Source organism: Eubalaena glacialis, chromosome 5 (genome assembly GCF_028564815.1).
Source record: "Eubalaena glacialis isolate mEubGla1 chromosome 5, mEubGla1.1.hap2.+ XY, whole genome shotgun sequence".
NCBI classification, from domain to species: Eukaryota; Metazoa; Chordata; class Mammalia; order Artiodactyla; family Balaenidae; genus Eubalaena; species Eubalaena glacialis.
Window position 1 is genome coordinate 28,374,486 of NC_083720.1, and position 16,894 is coordinate 28,391,379.

Sequence of the window (16,894 nt, forward strand, 5' to 3'; positions counted from 1 at the left end):
CATTTTCAGTTTTTCAGCCAATGTCACCACCAGCTTTGAATACAGCGAGGGGGATCTGGTAAGCGTGCATGGAATGAAGGGAATAAAACCCTGGTTATAGTGATGTGCTGCATCTCAGTTTCTCAGCCTATGCTGGAAATTCAGAGGAACTTTCTAAGCCCCAAAGGTCAAAGCAGGGGTCACTCCCTCTGTGAAGCTATCCTGCTCTTACCTTCTGGGGAAGCCGTAGAAAGTTCTTATATGCCACCGGCCGAATCACACAGGGCTTTCCAAGCCTTTCTCCACTCACATTCCTGTTCAGGCTCTCCGCCTTTAATTTATAGCTTGCTGGGTAATCTAAAGAAAATGATGCTCAGAGTTCAAAGAGCTCCCAGGTTAAACACATTACGGGCTAAAGCAGCCTAATGGACTGATTCTTAGAGCTGCCCAATCAATCGCCACCCTATTTTTTGCAACAGTCATTCTTAAACTCTAACATGCAACAGAATCATCTGAAGGGCTTGTCTAATGTTGACTGCTAGACCCTCACACCCAGAGTTTTTGATTTGATAAGACTAGTGCAGGGCCCAGGAACCTGACTCAGTTTCTGCGTGATGCTAGTGCTGTTGTTGGGAGGTCTAACTTTAAGCACCATTGCTTTAGAGCTGCACTATCCAATTAAACAGTAGCCCTAGCCACATGTGGCTATTTACACAGAAGTTCATTTTAAAAATTAAATAAAACTAAAAATTCAGTTCTTCAGTCATTCTAGCCACATTTCAGGTGCTCAAGAGCCACATGTGGCCAGGGGCTAAATGTACCGGGCAACAGAGATATAGAACATTTCCAACATTGCAGAAAGTTCTACTCTACAGCTTGCATTAGAGAAAACAAGTTTCAGGACTTCTACTTGTGCTCTCAAGTTCATTCCTTGAGGCTTCCAGAGGGAGAACTGGAGCAGGACGGATGAAGGGGCTAAGTCACAGCTCCACCACTCACTGGTCTGTTCCCCTAGGCAAGTTAATCTCCCTGCACCTTAATTTCCTCATCTGCAAAATGGGCTTGATAATGGTAATAATCGCTGGAGGGCTACCTTGAGAATTAAATGAGATGATGCATGTGTAAGCATTCTGTAAACCCTACGGTGATATACACACTACAGTTTTTGTTCCATTCCACTTCTCCACTAACAACAAGCACACTTATCTAAAACCCCTGGTTCACCACTGAATTTGTTCCAAGTATTCACTTTCCTTTGCCTACGGTCCTCAGTCCGCTTCACCTCGGGTGTTTGTTTTTTGGAGGGCTGGAAAGTTTTGGGGGGGGCAGTTACTGTTCCTCCAGTAACAGTAATGACTGGACAACAGTAATGACTGTTGGAGTCATTGTCTCCAACAATGCTGTTATGTGTACATAGATTAGGGGATCTTCCCTGGATTTTTGTTTTAATAGGTAAAAACAATGTCTATATCTATACATTTATTTTGGGATGACCCCAAAACACATTCCCATGTAAACCAATAAAATAAAATTTTGGGAATATTATCATTGCTTGTAATGCCTGGTCTCCAGAGAAACGTCTATATTTTATGTGAGAAAAAAAATACAAGCTAATAGAGTCTCTTCTTTGATAATCATCTAAGAGAATGTAGGAAAAAAAAAAAACACTATCAGAAAGGAAAATGGCACTCCTAGTAGCATCCCCAGAACCTAAGCCTGAAATCTGAGCTCAAATCTGAGTTCATGTGTTATTCTTGAGGCTCTCTCATATCTGGGGTAGAGGTACCCATTTGATTAGTTTCCAATAAATGAGTTGAGGAATAAGCATGCCAATGACTTTGACATGATACTTCCTGAACAGTGTGAATCATGAGGAGATAAGGGAGTGAACAGGATTCCAGGCAGGGCTCAGGGAAGGGACATGCCAGACCTCAATAGCTTAGACAGCAAGTCACATGGATGAAATAGTGGTGAATTTATTTTTTTTAACCTACCCAACTTTTAGAAAGTAGTATTTCAAAATAAAAATGCTATGAGGCATGGTGGAATCAAAACTACTGCTTCTGGCCCACCAAGAATATGCAAATAGGGACTTCCCTGGCAGTCCAGTGGTTAAGACTTTGCCTTCCAATGCAGGGGGTGAGGATTCAATCCCTGGTCGGGGAGCTAAGATCCCACATGCCTCGCAGCCAAAAAACCAAAACATAAAAAACAGAAGCAACATCGCAACAAATTCAACAAAGACTTAAAAAAAAGAATATATATATATTTTAAAGTCATGCAAATATTTCAGCATGACAGGTTCTCATTGGGCCCACTGACCACCCTTCTTCACTTGTACTTGATTTGCCTTTCCAACAGAAGGTCTTATGGGCAAGCAAACCCTCTTAAAAAGCTTCCCCCCCAACACACATTAGTCAATCTGGCAGAGCCAACCATAAGGGTAGGGGCTGTTTTATGCTTCAAAGAAATTTAATCTATTAGACCACTTAGAGGCTAAATGCCTCACTTGGGGGTGTCAGAGGAACAGGTGGTGTGGCTCTTCCTACCAGTAACTGCTCCAACCAGGCGCCAATCACATCCTGCAGGTTTGTTTTGTCCTCTGGGCCCACAGCTTGTTTGTACTGCCACTTTTCAGGCACGAAGGGCCACTTCATTTCCTTTGCCTCCTGGATCAGGGTTCTTAATTCGCTGGGGAGTGAAGCTGAAAAGGTCAGAGTTCAGGTAAGGAAATTGCAGTCAAAGAAAAGGCTGTTGAGTTACCAATGTTATGATGAAGCACCTCAGTGGCAAAAAATTTTTTTTCCTACCTCTTGCTAGCTGGCCTGACCTGGTGGTTCTGACTCAAAGAATAATAGCAAAAAGCTATTTGTCAGGGGTGGCCCTGGTCTACTTTGCCCTACAGGTAAATTGGGGTAGTCAGGCATTAAAAAAGGTTTTAGCAGGAAGTAAAGCACTTCAGTGACTATCTCTGCATGAAGAATCAGAGAAAGGAACGAAGGAAATATTATTTTTCCTGTAAAATGAGAACGGGACTGAGATGGAATGGCATTTGGGGCTTGTGGCAGCTGGGTAATGCAGAGAATCAATCTGTACAACCTCTTTTTTCTCCTCTAAGACCTCACCTCACCTCAGACTTTCCCTGTGGACTACATTTGAATATAGACAATGAATGCAAAAAACCCATATCAATTTATTATGAAATGGCCTTGTTTCACATTAGGAGATATAGTTAATCTCTTAATAGACATCAAACCTAGTTAATTATATAAGTCAACAATCTCCTATCCAAACTTGGGAAACCCGAAAAGCTCTGCAAACTAGAAGGTTTTTTTTTAAGTTTGGCACCCGAACCAGACTTGAATTGACTAGAGGCTATTTATAATCTTGTTACAGTGAGATTAGTCACATTTTGTTCTGAAAATTTTAATGTTTGACTGTATATGCTGCCCCAGCTTCTACTGGAGTGTTAGTATAACAGACGGTATATACACCATATTTCCCTTTCTAACATTTGAAAAAATTCTGAATTCTGCAGCACATGTGACCCCCCAGGGCTGTGAATAAGGTATCACGGACTTGTATATATGACTGCCAGCTATAAATCTCCAGGTGCTTGTCTTGCAGACATCTCAGACTCAACGTATCTAAAACTGAACTCATCACCTTTTTTCTAAATATTGTATTTCCCTCTCTGTTTTCTGTTTTGATGAATGCTACTACCATTCACTGAGTCACCCAAGTCTGAAACCCAGAAGTCGGTCTAGACTTTTTGTTCTCTTTTCCTCCTTGAATCTAACTGGTTATCAAATTCTGTGGATACTAAAATCGATTTCTTCCTTTTAATTATCAGTAATTCTTGCCTGAATCATTGTTTTCTATCTCCCCCATCCATTTCATCTTCCACACTGTTGATTCCCATTTTGCTAAAAACAAGATGGACCAGGCCATTGCTCTGCACAAAATTCTTCAATGCTTTTGCACATCCTGTCCTCACTGTTTGCATTGCCTTCCCTCAATTGCCTCATGACCAAGCTCAGGCCCACTGACTTCATTCAGCATTCAATGCAAACACTGCCACTTCTCATCAGCCCTGCCATGATCTCCCAGTGGAATTGAGATGTCCCTCATGAGTGCTCCCAAACCCACAGGTGCATGCTCCTTTCAGCGTTCACCCCACTGCTCTCTAGCCACATCTATGGTTAAAAGAAAGTTAGTCTCATGTTTACATGAGACATGCTAAATAAGACAAAAGAGATATGACAAAGAGAGTGGAAAAAAAAAGAAGAGAAGGAAGAAAAGCTAACTCTGCCTTGGTTCATGATGTCTTTTTGAGTCCTTGCCACCAGCTGGGCAAATGTAAGGAAGTCTCCTGAGGGGAAGGACTGCTTGGCATTGAGGGGATAATGCATGGGCTATGTCAATGAATGATCGATCTGGACTGACTACTAAGGATAACTTACAAGTATCACACTGAAACCATTGTCCCCCCACCCCCTGCCCCATTCAGTAACCCAGAACTACTGAGCAGCCTCTGTGCAATGGCACTCCCCCAGTGAAAGCAAAACCACGAGGTTGGAAACCTATGTGGTCACAATCTCCTCTTACCACCACTGACATAATTTTAATCTCTGAAAATGTTTCCAATATACATATAGAGAAAATTTCTTAAATGATATTTCTAAATAGTCATGAATAGGATGACTATTCAGTTCTGTTTGCTTAGGACAGTCCTATGTAATCATAGTGTACTTATTAATAGTGCTTTTTCACTCTCAAAAGTACTTCAATTCTGATAAATTATTTGGATACTCTGTCCATGAGTGTCAAGCTCAGGAGTCAAAGGATTAGTTAAATGACAACAGAAATGTGATTTCTGGATTCACAGAATTTCACTGTATTTTGGCAATGAATAGCTTTAAATATTTTCAAAATTTCTTCATGATGATCTATTTGTTACAAATCCTTTTTTCCTCCTCATACCACCCTTTCCGTACAGATCGTGCCAGAACATGGATAGTCCACTGGGGAATACTGAAATAAAAGATGCCTCCGAGGTCTGTTTTAAAAAATATATCTCTTTTTGGATTTCAGTTCCTTCTCTATCTCAGGGGGTTAGAATTGCTAGGACTAGTCACCCATGCTGACTATGACAATTTCTGAAGAAAAAGGATGGGGTTGAGAGGAAGAGGGAAAAGAATAAAACCCATAGTGTTCGTGTTCGAGTCCACCGGCTGGCCCTGTCGCCTTAAGTGACCCTGTACTAATGCCCTTCTCTGGGAGCACATGCGGGTGATGACATCACTGGCGGTGGCAGCCCGACCCGTGAGCTAGAGCTGCTCAGAAACCACCTGCCAAGGGACAGGCTCCGTGTCCAGACTGTATCCAACCGCACTGATGGCGCTCGGGTGGACCACGCAACGCGCAGTGGCGATGGGCGAATGCTGAGTTTGTCAACGGCTCAGCACAGGGTTCCTCCCGCACTGGTGTATTGGATTCAGCCGACCCCAGCAGTCAGCCCCCGACGGAGCAGTAGCCTCCTCTGCCTCTCTGATCACTTACTTCCCCAAGCAGCTTACCTGAAGGGCCATGGCTAATTGAGTGATTTTGCAGTCGTGATTTGCCTTATCTGGAACTAAACTGATTATTTCTCCTATTCTGTGGCACTTGGGAAGAAAAAGAAAATGAAAATCCTTCCCGATTGGGGGCTCAGAGTCTTCACTAAGGAGAACACAAAGCTTAAAGGAATTTGGGCTGAAGAGACAAAGGACATGATGTAGTAAAAGGAGAAGAGAAAAACTTCAGGAGAAATAACAGAACACAACACACTGCCCCTGGGGAGAACTAGGACCAGCACTGGAGCAAGCAAAGTTAGACACTGATGTATCTGGCTAGTAAAGAAAGAAAACACTAAGGCTGTGAAACAACCGGACATGGGGCATGTTATCTTGAAAAGAGCATGGTTGACAGGTTACAAAAAATTAGACTTCTAAAGGCACCTAAAAGTTCTCTTACAAAAATATATGTGCCTATATACAAGAATGTGGGAAAAAGACTCTCCTAGAACCTTTTCCCATTACATAATCAACAACAACAAAAGAGATGGGGAGTGTGCATTTTATATGGGGATCTTATTTCTGTAAGGAATAGCAAATGACTAAAAATACAAAGAAAAATATTAAAAGCACATAAAAGGGACACACTGATAGAAATGAAGGGAAATTTATCTGAATGCTAAAAAGAAATCTAAGAAGGCTGCCTCTTCAAAACTGGCTAAAGAAATCAGAATTGCTTTAACTTTCTAGACTTTGTGATTGAAACTTCCCAAACAATGACTCATCTAAAACTATGAATGGCACAAACTATGAATGAGCAAAAAAGCCAAATTCTTAAACCCTGATAATGATGCAATAAGTATTTATCAGTATGAGTGGATTTATTTTACAAATGGCATGTAAATACAAGATGAGAAAATGTACTGATGATCAAAAAAGAGAGATGGGACTGATGAGATGACATATTTGTGGAAACTGTAGAAGTCTATGGAAACTGATGAGGCACAAAAGCCTAGTTTGAAAAAAAAGTATGTGCCACCATTCAGAAGTTGCTTCAATTTTTTAATAATTGAAATTTACGTGCACCAGCCCACTTGGACCCTTTGTTCTTCTTGAACTAAACTGTTTCTGTGGCCTCATGTTTACTGAAGCTTAAAATTAGAACTGACAGCAATTCACTGCAACAAAGTGGGCTTCCTCCCCTGCCCGTCCAGCCACAGCCCATGTCCCATTCATGCCCTAGAAATCCACTCATCTCTCTGTGGTCATCTGCCAAGAGAAGAAAAATAGGGCAGAGATGAGAATGTGTTGTTCAGATAGGGGAAAGGAGAGCAAACCTGCTGCTCCCCACTCCCCCCAGCACCTCCCATCAGGACCTCACCTCTGCACCGCTGGTCCTCCCTCTTGTCCTCCTCTAACACATCTGACGCCTCCAACAAGAGTTGGTCCAGCACTTGCTTGCACTCTTGCAGTAGCACAGCTACAGCTTTTTGATTATTCATGATGATTACCCTCCCTCGATGATGAGTCGAGTGTCCCTGGGTCTACGGTGATCAATTACCTAGGAGAAGACATCGATTCTCAATAAAAGAGCCCCTTCAAGCCTGAGGTACCTGGTGAACAAAAGAGGGGGAAAGATGATTAACTGAAGCATCATCAATTATCTGTAAGACTCAAGCAGGGAGGGATAATAGAGCAAACACATGAAAATACATGACAGCCCCTGAGGACTTTCTTAGGGGAGTGTGTGAAATTACTGCAGGGCCTGGTCTAGATGGGCAGCACCTCGAAGTCATCAGAGAGCAGAAGGGAAAGCGTCCTGGTGCAGACCTGGTTACCCACAGTGAAGTCAGTGGAATCACATGGAGCCAAATGAAATGAATATACCCTACGATTCATGTATCTTCTGAATACCTCGTATCAGTGCCTCTGGATCCCAGTGGCACCACACTTTCTGCCTCTCTGGAAGTCTACAGGAAGCATCTGGCTAACAGTTCTAATATTCAGACACAAGCACATGGTAATATGAAGTTTACCACTCTCATAACCCACTGCTGATTTCCCCTGTGCAGTATTCTTTATGGTATTTAGCATCATATAATTTGGACCAAAATAGGCAATGACAGATGCCAAATTTAAAGCTCTTCACTGCCAGGCACATTGCCAAATAAAATAAAGAAATGTAATCCCAGAAAACCCAATTTCCTAGATCTATCGTATGGATAGATCTACTTATATCCCATTTAACACATATACAGCTGAGAGACTTCTTATATAAATATGAGTATACTGTAATGAGCTACTGCAGTCAAAGTAATTTCAGGAACAAAATAACCCACTGGCTGTACAAAAATGCCTGACAAATACTGAAAAGTCTCTTGATTAACAAATCTTTTTTTTAATTGAAGTATAGTTGATTTACAATGTTGTGTTAGTTTCTGGTGTACAGCAAAGTGATTCAATTTCATATATATATATATATATACACACATATATATACATATACATACATACACACACACACATATATATATATGTTCTTGTTCAGATTCTTTTCCCTTATAGGTTATTACAAAATATTGGGTATAGTTCCCTGTGCTATACAGTAGGTCCTTGTTGTTTATCTATTTTCTACATAGTAGTTTAACAAATCATTTTGCTTGTTTTCCTTTTATTAAAGAATGTACATTGTAAACAAAACAAAGGAAGTTATTCTCTTTCTGAATTTGCCAGAATAGACAGTGGAGCTGCTGTCTGGTTGCGACACTCTTGTACGGCATGTAGAATCTCGTTACCAAAGCAAGAGACTCTGAAAGGGAAGCAAGTACAACAGATATATGGATGATCTACTCCCTCTGTTATCTAGCGGATCCATGCAACACAATATTTTACTGTTTTAGTAATCATTAAAAATATTAAACCAGTGAATTATTGTGTTGGTGTTGGAGAAAATGTGCTCTGCTACACAACGGCCTCACTTTAAGAAGCTGGTTTTGAATTTGAGATAGCAAGAAAGCATTTTTCTATCTTTTTTCTATTCTATGACTTAACAGGAAAATGAAAGGATGAGCTGTGAAATCTAAACTCTGTAATTTTCATTCTAACCTGAATTTTATCCTCGCTATGCTTTAGGTTTTCATTCACACACACACACAGATAGAAGTGCCAAAGCAAAGTTTTAGGATGCAACAGACTTGTTTCATGAAGACAATCATGTATTCGTTGATGAAGAACACAAGCAGAGTTTTCATACAACAGTCTTGTTACTTGAAAGAGCATTCACATAAGTGAAGTCATGAAATTAGTTACTGGAAGCATTTAAACATAAATATAAATTTAATCTCTTTTCTGTTTAAGATATTTCATAGAGTATCCCTGCATGGATTGGGTTGTTGGACTAAATGGTTTTCAGTGTCCCTTTTAGCTCAAGTGTTTATGTCAATGTTTTGTGGTACAAGCTGACCATTAGCTTGCCTTTCTATGAAAAGAACTAAACAGCAAGGGCTGGTCAGAGAGTTAATCAGTAGACTAGAGTGAGCAAGAGGCCATGTAGCAATGATAGCCCATTCCCACCATTCCCTGCAAAAGGGAGATGGTGGCTATAATGGAAGGTTAGTATGGAAATTGAGAAATGCAGTTGGTGGATGAGAAAGTTAAGAACAAACTTTGCTTGGAATGAGTTATGGGTGAGTAGGACTCTCACTTTTCTTCAAGTCCTAAATTAAATCAAGAAGGGAGTTCACTTTCCCAGGATCCTTTTTTTAGGACTTCATATAGAAAGAGAGGTATAAAAAGAAAATATAAAGAGCTCATGCACAAAGAAATAAAACTGCACTATAATATAATTTTAATAGCATATCACCCCTTTGTCTAAAGGCTTATAGTAATGTTTTATTAGTGCTGTATCATCCTCTTAGGGTAGACAGTAGTCTTCCATTATAAATTTTAACTGCTTTGTTTCTGTTAATATTTTAAGCAAAGAGAGTATGTAGTAAAGAAAAGAAGACCTAGAAATAGGAAAACTAATATACATAATAGTGCTCAACGACTAATTCCACTTCATTCTCTACTATTAACTATTTGTAAGACCTCTGAGTTTCACTTTTCTCATCTATATTTTGAGGGGATTGGTTGGGAACAATTGTTAAAATGTTTCCAGGTCTTAAATTACATGCTCAGCAGCAGTTTAGATAGACCAGGTTGTCTATCTAAAGAATAGACAGACTAAAGAATATCTGATATTTATTTACTGAAAAATTCCTGGCTCTCTTCAGAACCCTTAAGTATAATATTTTTATGTATACTTTTCTCTGTTGGCTAGAAGTATGGGCTTGAATCTTAGAGGCTGATTGCTAAATATTCTTCTTTGCTTTTGTTTCCTCACTTGAAACCCTAATTCCTGATGCACAGGATCATAAATCTCTTCCTTTTGTCTAAGTGCTGTGAAAGAGAGATAAGATACACGGTTTTGTGAGGGCAAACAACAGGACCTGACCTAAGCATTTGGGTAAGGATAGGGCAGGTCAAGGGGGGCTTCTCTGAGGATGTGATGCCTGAATTAACCTCTGAAAGAGGAACAGGGCTTAATGAAGTTAAAATGGTAGGGAACAGTCCTAACGTAGAAGGAAATATAGAGGGAATGAAAGAAGGTCAGGTTGGCTGAACTAGACATAAAAGGAGAAAGCTGACATGAAGTGATGCTGGAGAGGTAAGCAGGGACTGTGAAGGGCCTTGCGTGCCAGGTAAGGAATTTTGTGTTTACTCTAAGAGTCACAGAAAACTACTGGTGGTAGTAGGAACACAACCAGATTTACATTTGGGAATGATCATTCTGTTTTGAACGTAGTTTGTGTATAAGGGGGCAGGGAGGAAGAGGGTGACTGCAGGGAGATCAGTTAGCTACTTATTGCAACAATCCAGGTGAGAGATACAAGGACTTTGGACCAGAGTGATGATATCAGAGATATAGAAAATTGGGCAGATTTGAGAACTGTTTAGGGAGTATATGCACTATTGGTGTTGGATGGCTACGAACGGTCTTAAGGATGAGTCCCAAATTTCTGCCTCACCATAGCTCAAAACTGAATAGATGATGTTAGCGTACTTTGAGACAGGGAACATAGATGAGAAAAGACATAAATACATCTTCTATTTCTAGCAATAAAGATAGTAAGGAAGCTAAATCATACTGTTCGACATAAGCAATCAAATTTTAACCAAGAAAGCATGTCTAAAAAGGAAGAAGAGATTCCCAAGATAATGAATGTTTATTACGTGTGACTTCCCAAACTATACCAAAGATACTCTTTATACTTTTTGAAAGTTATAGCATTTCCCCCTTTCCCTGTAGAATTCAGGAGAGACAATAGGAAGAAAATATTGTAACATGAGAAACACTATGGAATCCAACCATCTGTCTAGACTTGTATGGTTCATTGTTAGGCATAACAGAGGCTGGAGCCCAGGAAATTTTCCTTCAGGCAACAGTCCCGCTGAAAATTTTGGTCGGCTTCATTTATAAAAGAATCATTTTCAATTTTAACACATATTGATTTTTGCCCCCCTGGACTGTGATGCTCTGTGAGCTATACATTATTTCTAAATTGGAAAATGAATGTTTCCCAATATTTTTTATTATCTATGAATTATTTTTTCTATTTTAACGTCCCCCATATATTTTTTCTTTAAAAATCAAATAGAAAGAGACCAGAAAAAGCAATCAAACATGCAAAGAGATAACTCTAGAATAAGTTAGAATCATACACTCTAAGGCACACATGCACACACATAGCCAAATGGTTATGTGTTCATACACTCTGTGTTTGATTTTGGCATATGAATACTTTAGTTCTATTAATGACTAAGAATTTAGCTGAGTAGCTGATTTATAGAATAATTGGCAAGTCAGCCATCATTAGAAAGAAGCATGTCAGTGGATTATTCAAAGCCCCATTTCTTTTGGCATTTGTGTTTAAGTTTTTTTCACTGGACAATCAGTATACTTATTAGGGGGTAAATTAGGGAAAATAAAAGAACTGCAAAGGTATTCCATGGTCTACTGGCTGCCACCTTTGTAATAAATGACCAGCCAACTAGTGAGAATCCTTAGGCTTGAAGATGTGGGGAAGCATAAAGAGGTAAAAGAGATGACTCCTACTGTCAAGAAGTTTACAACGTAATTAGAGGAATAAGACATAAATATATAAAAAATGAACTATTCAAAGCATATCACACACGACTGTATTCTAAATGCTCAATTTAAATTATCTTTGTTGGAATTTAATCAATGGTTGGTTAAATTTATAAGCAAGTTTACAGAGCTCATTTAATTCATATGCACATGAATAATTATACTAAAAATACTTTTTCATCTACATTCAAAATTATGTACCACATTGTTTTTAGGAGAAAATATATTCTGGTCTCCAACATGGGACAACAAGAATAAGTTTCTCTAATCAGGCCCCAGCAATGACAATCCAGCCTTTCCCACCATTTCACCCTCTTCTGAGCAACACCACACATCAACTCTGACCATATTACCTCTTGCACTGATTGGTGGTCGAAATGGGTAAATAAAAGGAGAAAAAGAAATCTGGTTGGAGAGTAATAAAACTGTGCAGCTTGGTTAGATACGTTTGGGTGACAGCCATTTGTTAGCATTTTAAAACTGCATGAAAAGGGAGAAGGAGAAGGCAACTTCTAAGCCACCGAAAACCTAAAGGGTAGACTTCTCTTTCTAGCAGTATGGAAGACTGTATGCTCTGACCAACATTCCTGCTGAAAACAACTAAAAATGCTGGAAAAGCATGTTAAAATCTCTAAAATATATCAATGAAATGGCAAAGAAGGAAGGATTACTCAGAAGACAAAAATCAAGTAAAAGATGGAACCCAGAAAGTTAACACAGAGGCTAGCGTTTGCCTTGAGTGTATTTGCCAAACACTGTGAGTTGAAACTGGTTTTCACTATTTTGGAACATGCGAGGATAGGAAATAAAAACAAAGGCCTACCCAGGTGGGAAGTAAAAGAGGAGACTCCCCCCTGCATAAAACTGAGATCCTAAAAGGTTGCACTTTTAGTGTAGGGGTGAGCTAAAAATATATTCTCATCTTCTTCCCCTACCTGCCAGGAAAATTTTCTGTGGCAAAACATGCTGCTTCAAGGAGAAGAACAAAAATTTTTCCCTTGCAAATTTGAAGCCACAGGTCTGCAAAACCTCTGTCTGATAATTGTTATTACTTTTTTAATAGATTTTATTTGCTTATTTATTTATTTATTTATGGCTGCATTGGGTGTTCGTTGCTGCATGTGAACTTTCTCTAGTTGCAGCAAGTGGGGGCTACTCTTTGTTGTGGTGCATGGGCTTCTCATTGTGGTGGCTTCTCTTGCTGTGGAGCATGGGCTCTAGGCGCGTGGGCTTCAGTAGTTGTTGTGGCTCGTGGGCTCTAGAGTGCAGGCTCAGTAGTTGTGGCGCACGGGCTTAGTTGCTCTGCAGCATGTGGGATCTTCCTGGACCAGGGCTTGAACCCGTGTCCCCTGCATTGGCAGCCGGATTCTTAACCACTGCGCCACCAGGGAAGCCCCATCTAGCTGATAATTATTTTTAAATAAACTATTTACAAATGAGCCCAGGTTGGTGGTTTTCTCAGGCAACTGGTGGAATGAAACATAATCTTCTCTAAAGGAATCTGATTTCAATCCAAGTTTCAAAGACTGTCACCTATAAAATACCAAGAAATATGAGCTCCTGGTCAAAGCTCACAAAATGCGTAAGATAAAAAGAAACAATGAATGAAAGCAGAAACAACAGATAGTAAAATTAGACCTACAAAAGACTATAGGTAATGGAATTATCAGATATATACTACAAAATATACATGTTTAAAGAACTGAAAGAGTGATGCTGAGTGTTTGAGTAAAGAGCAAGAAACTATAAAAAGGTACAAGCATATTGAAAAAGAATCAAATACAATTTCTAGAAACAAAAAACATAATAAAAATTTTAAATTCAGTGCATTGGATATATTTGATAAAATATTAGCTCTGGCTAAAGACAGAATTTTTGAACTGAAAAATACATCAGAACACATCACCTAGAATGCAACAGAAAAAGACAAAGGGATGGAAAATACAAGAGAGATTAAGAAACACAGAGGACTGATGGAAAACCTCTAACATATATTCAGAGTCCTAGATGGAAAGAAGCTGAGGAAGCAGAAGAAATTTGGAGAGATAATGACTAACAACTTTTAGACCAGGAGAAAGACAGTAATCAAAATTCCCATAATACTCAAGCAGGATAAATTAATAAAAATTCATACGTAGAAATATCACAGTAAAACTAGGTACCACAAAAGACATAGAGAAGATCTTTAAAATGGCCAGAGAGAAAAGACAGATTACCTTCAAAGAAATAACAATGAATTTATAGATAGCTACCCAAAAGCAAGAGTGGAAACTAGAAGACAGTGAAAAGATAGCTTTAATATGCTAGGAGTGGAAACCATGCAAAATAAAAGTATTTAAAAATAAACATCAACAGTTCCAAACATACCTCTGTAGTATGTACTTTAGATAAAAGGAAAGTGGTCTCAGATGAAAGGCCTGCGATTCAGGGAGAAGTAATAATGATAAAAGTGGTAAGTTACTGGCTAAGTATAAACCAACTTGATTGTATTACGCTACAAAAACAATGTCTGTCTTGTGGGTGAAAAAAATAGAACAATACACATACAAACACCAACAGCACATATGTCAGGAGGAAAGTGATTGATATTAAAGCTTTCTGAGATCCTTGAGTTGGTCAGGAGGAGAGGAGACATTAACTTTAGACTATGATAAAATGTCTAAGATAATCCATAAAAAATTAAAATAAAACATTAACTTTGAAACTAGTAAAAGGAAAAAAAAATGAAAAAAACCAATCTAAAAGAAAGCAAGAAAAAAAGAAAATCAAGAAATATACTTCTAAATGACTCACAGGTCAAAGAAGTCACTGTTATGGAAATTAGAAAATATTATAATGGAATGATAAATACTACATATCGAAATGGAATTCAGTCAAAGTGGAACATAAACATATCAATGCTTCCAATAAATATACATGAATTAAATACTACAGTAAAATAATGATAGACTAGATTAAAAAATAGCTACATGGATTTAGGTAAGCATAAGAATATGAAAATGTTAAAAGTAGTAAGATGAAAACAGATATAGAAAAATACTAACTAAAAGAAAGCTGATGTAGCTATATTAATATCAGATAAAACAGACTTTAAGGCAAAAAGCATTAGTACCGATAAAAAGGTCACTTCACAGTGATACATAGTTCAGCTTACCAGAAAGGTATAGCAATTCTAATCTTGCATATATCTAGTAGCATAACTTCAATATATATGAAACAAAAATTGAAAGAATCATACAGAAAAATATGCAAATACATAATAATAGTGGGAAAATTTAACACACTTCTCTTAGAAACTAACATATTAAGCAGATAAAAGTCAGAAATGATATAACTTATTCGATCAACAGAATTAACAAACAGATCTAATAGATATTTATGAAACAGCATACTCAACAGTAGCAGAATACACATTATTTTGAAGCATACCTGGAACATTTACAAGAATTTAACACCTGCTGTGCCATAAAAGAAATCTCAACAAATTTCAAAGGATTAATATCAAACACATGATATGAACTAAATGACAAAAGAGAGGAGGGCCCTGAACCAAGATGGCGGAGTAGAAGGACGTGCTCTGGCTCCCTCTTGTGAGAACACCAGAATCACAAATAGCTGCTGGACAATCACCGAGAGGAAGACACTGGGAACTCACCAAAAAAGATACCCCACATCCAAAGACAAAGGAGAAGCCACAATGAGACAGTAGGAGGGGCACAATCACAGTAAAATCAAATCCCATAACTGCTGGGTGGGTGACTCACAGACTGGAGAACACTTATACCACAGAAGTCCACCCACTGGAGTGAAGGTTCTGAGCCCCACGTCAGGCTTCCCAACCTGGGGGTCTGGCAACGGGAGGAGGAATTCCTAGAGAATCAGACTTTGAAGGCTAGTGGGATTTGATTGCAGGACTTCGACAGGACTGGGGGAAACAGAGACTCCACTCTTGGAGGGCACACACAAAGTAGTGTGTGCATCGGGACCCAGGGGAAGGAGCAGTGACCCCAGGGGAGACTGAACCAGACCTACCTGCTAGTGTTGGAGGGTCTCCTGCAGAGGCAGGCGGTGGCTGTGGCTCACTGTGGGGACAAGGACACTGGCAGCAGAAGTTCTGGGAAGTACTCCTTGGCGTGAGCCCTCCCGGAGTCCGCCATTAGCCCCACCAAAGAGCCCAGGTAGGCTCCAGTGTTGGGTTGCCTCAGGCCAACCAACCAACAGGGAAGGAACCCACACCCACCCATCAGCAGTCAAGCAGATTAAAGTTTTACTGAGCTCTGCCCACCAGAGCAACAGTCACCTCTACCCACCACCAGTCCCTCCCATCAGGAAACTTGCACAAGCCTCTTAGATAGCCTCATCCACCAGAGGGCAGACAGCAGAAGCAAGAAGAGCTACAATCCTGCAGCCTGTGGAACAAAAACCACATTCACAGAAAGACAGACAAGAAGAAAAGGCAGAGGGCTATATACCAGATGAAGGAACAAGATAAAAGCCCAGAAAAACAACTAAATGAAGTGGAGATACGCAACCTTCCAGAAAAAGAATTCAGAAAAATGATAGCGAAGATGATCCAGGACCTCAGAAGAAGAATGGAGGCAAAGATCAAGAAGATGCAAGAAATGTTTAACAAAGACCTAGAAGAATTAAAGAACAAACAAACAGAGATGCACAATACAATAACTGAAACGAAAACTACACTAGAAGGAATCAATAGCAAAATAACTGAGGCAGAAGAACGGATAAGTGACCTGGAAGAGAGAATGGTGGAATTCACTGCTGAGGAACAGAATAAAGAAAAAAGAATGAAAAGAAATGAAGACAGCCTAAGAGACCTCTGGGACAACATTAAATGCAACAACATTCGCATTATAGGGGTCCCAGCAGGAGAAGAGAGGGAGAAAGGACCCGAGAAAATATTTGAAGAGATTATAGTCGAAAACTTCCCTAACACGGGAAAGGAAATAGCCACCCAAGTCCAGGAAGCAAAGCGAGTCCCATACAGGATAAACCCAAGGAGAAACACGCCGAGACACACAGTCATCAAATTGGCAAAAATTAAAGACAAAGAAAAATTATTGAAAGCAGCAAGGGAAAAAGGACAAATAACATACAAGGAAACTCCCATAAGGTTAACAGCTGATTTCTCAGCAGAAACTCTACAAGCCAG

At 39.4% G+C, this 16,894-nt stretch overlaps 1 protein-coding gene across 3 annotated transcripts in view; it reads right to left on the reverse strand.

Annotated features, from left to right (window-relative positions):
* The window catches only part of ALPK1 (alpha kinase 1), a 131,565-nt gene that overhangs the window by 52,730 nt on the left and 61,941 nt on the right, over positions 1-16,894 (reverse strand). For 2 of the 3 annotated variants that reach the window (XM_061192044.1, XM_061192045.1), the window contains 2 exons: positions 6,916-7,147; positions 2,529-2,683 (listed from right to left, as the gene is read on the reverse strand). In XM_061192044.1, coding sequence (XP_061048027.1) covers positions 2,529-2,683; positions 6,916-7,036 — 276 coding nt within the window. In that variant the 5' untranslated portion in view covers positions 7,037-7,147. The remainder of the gene's footprint in view (positions 1-2,528; positions 2,684-6,915; positions 7,148-16,894) is intronic. The other variant, XM_061192046.1, reaches the window with a different exon arrangement.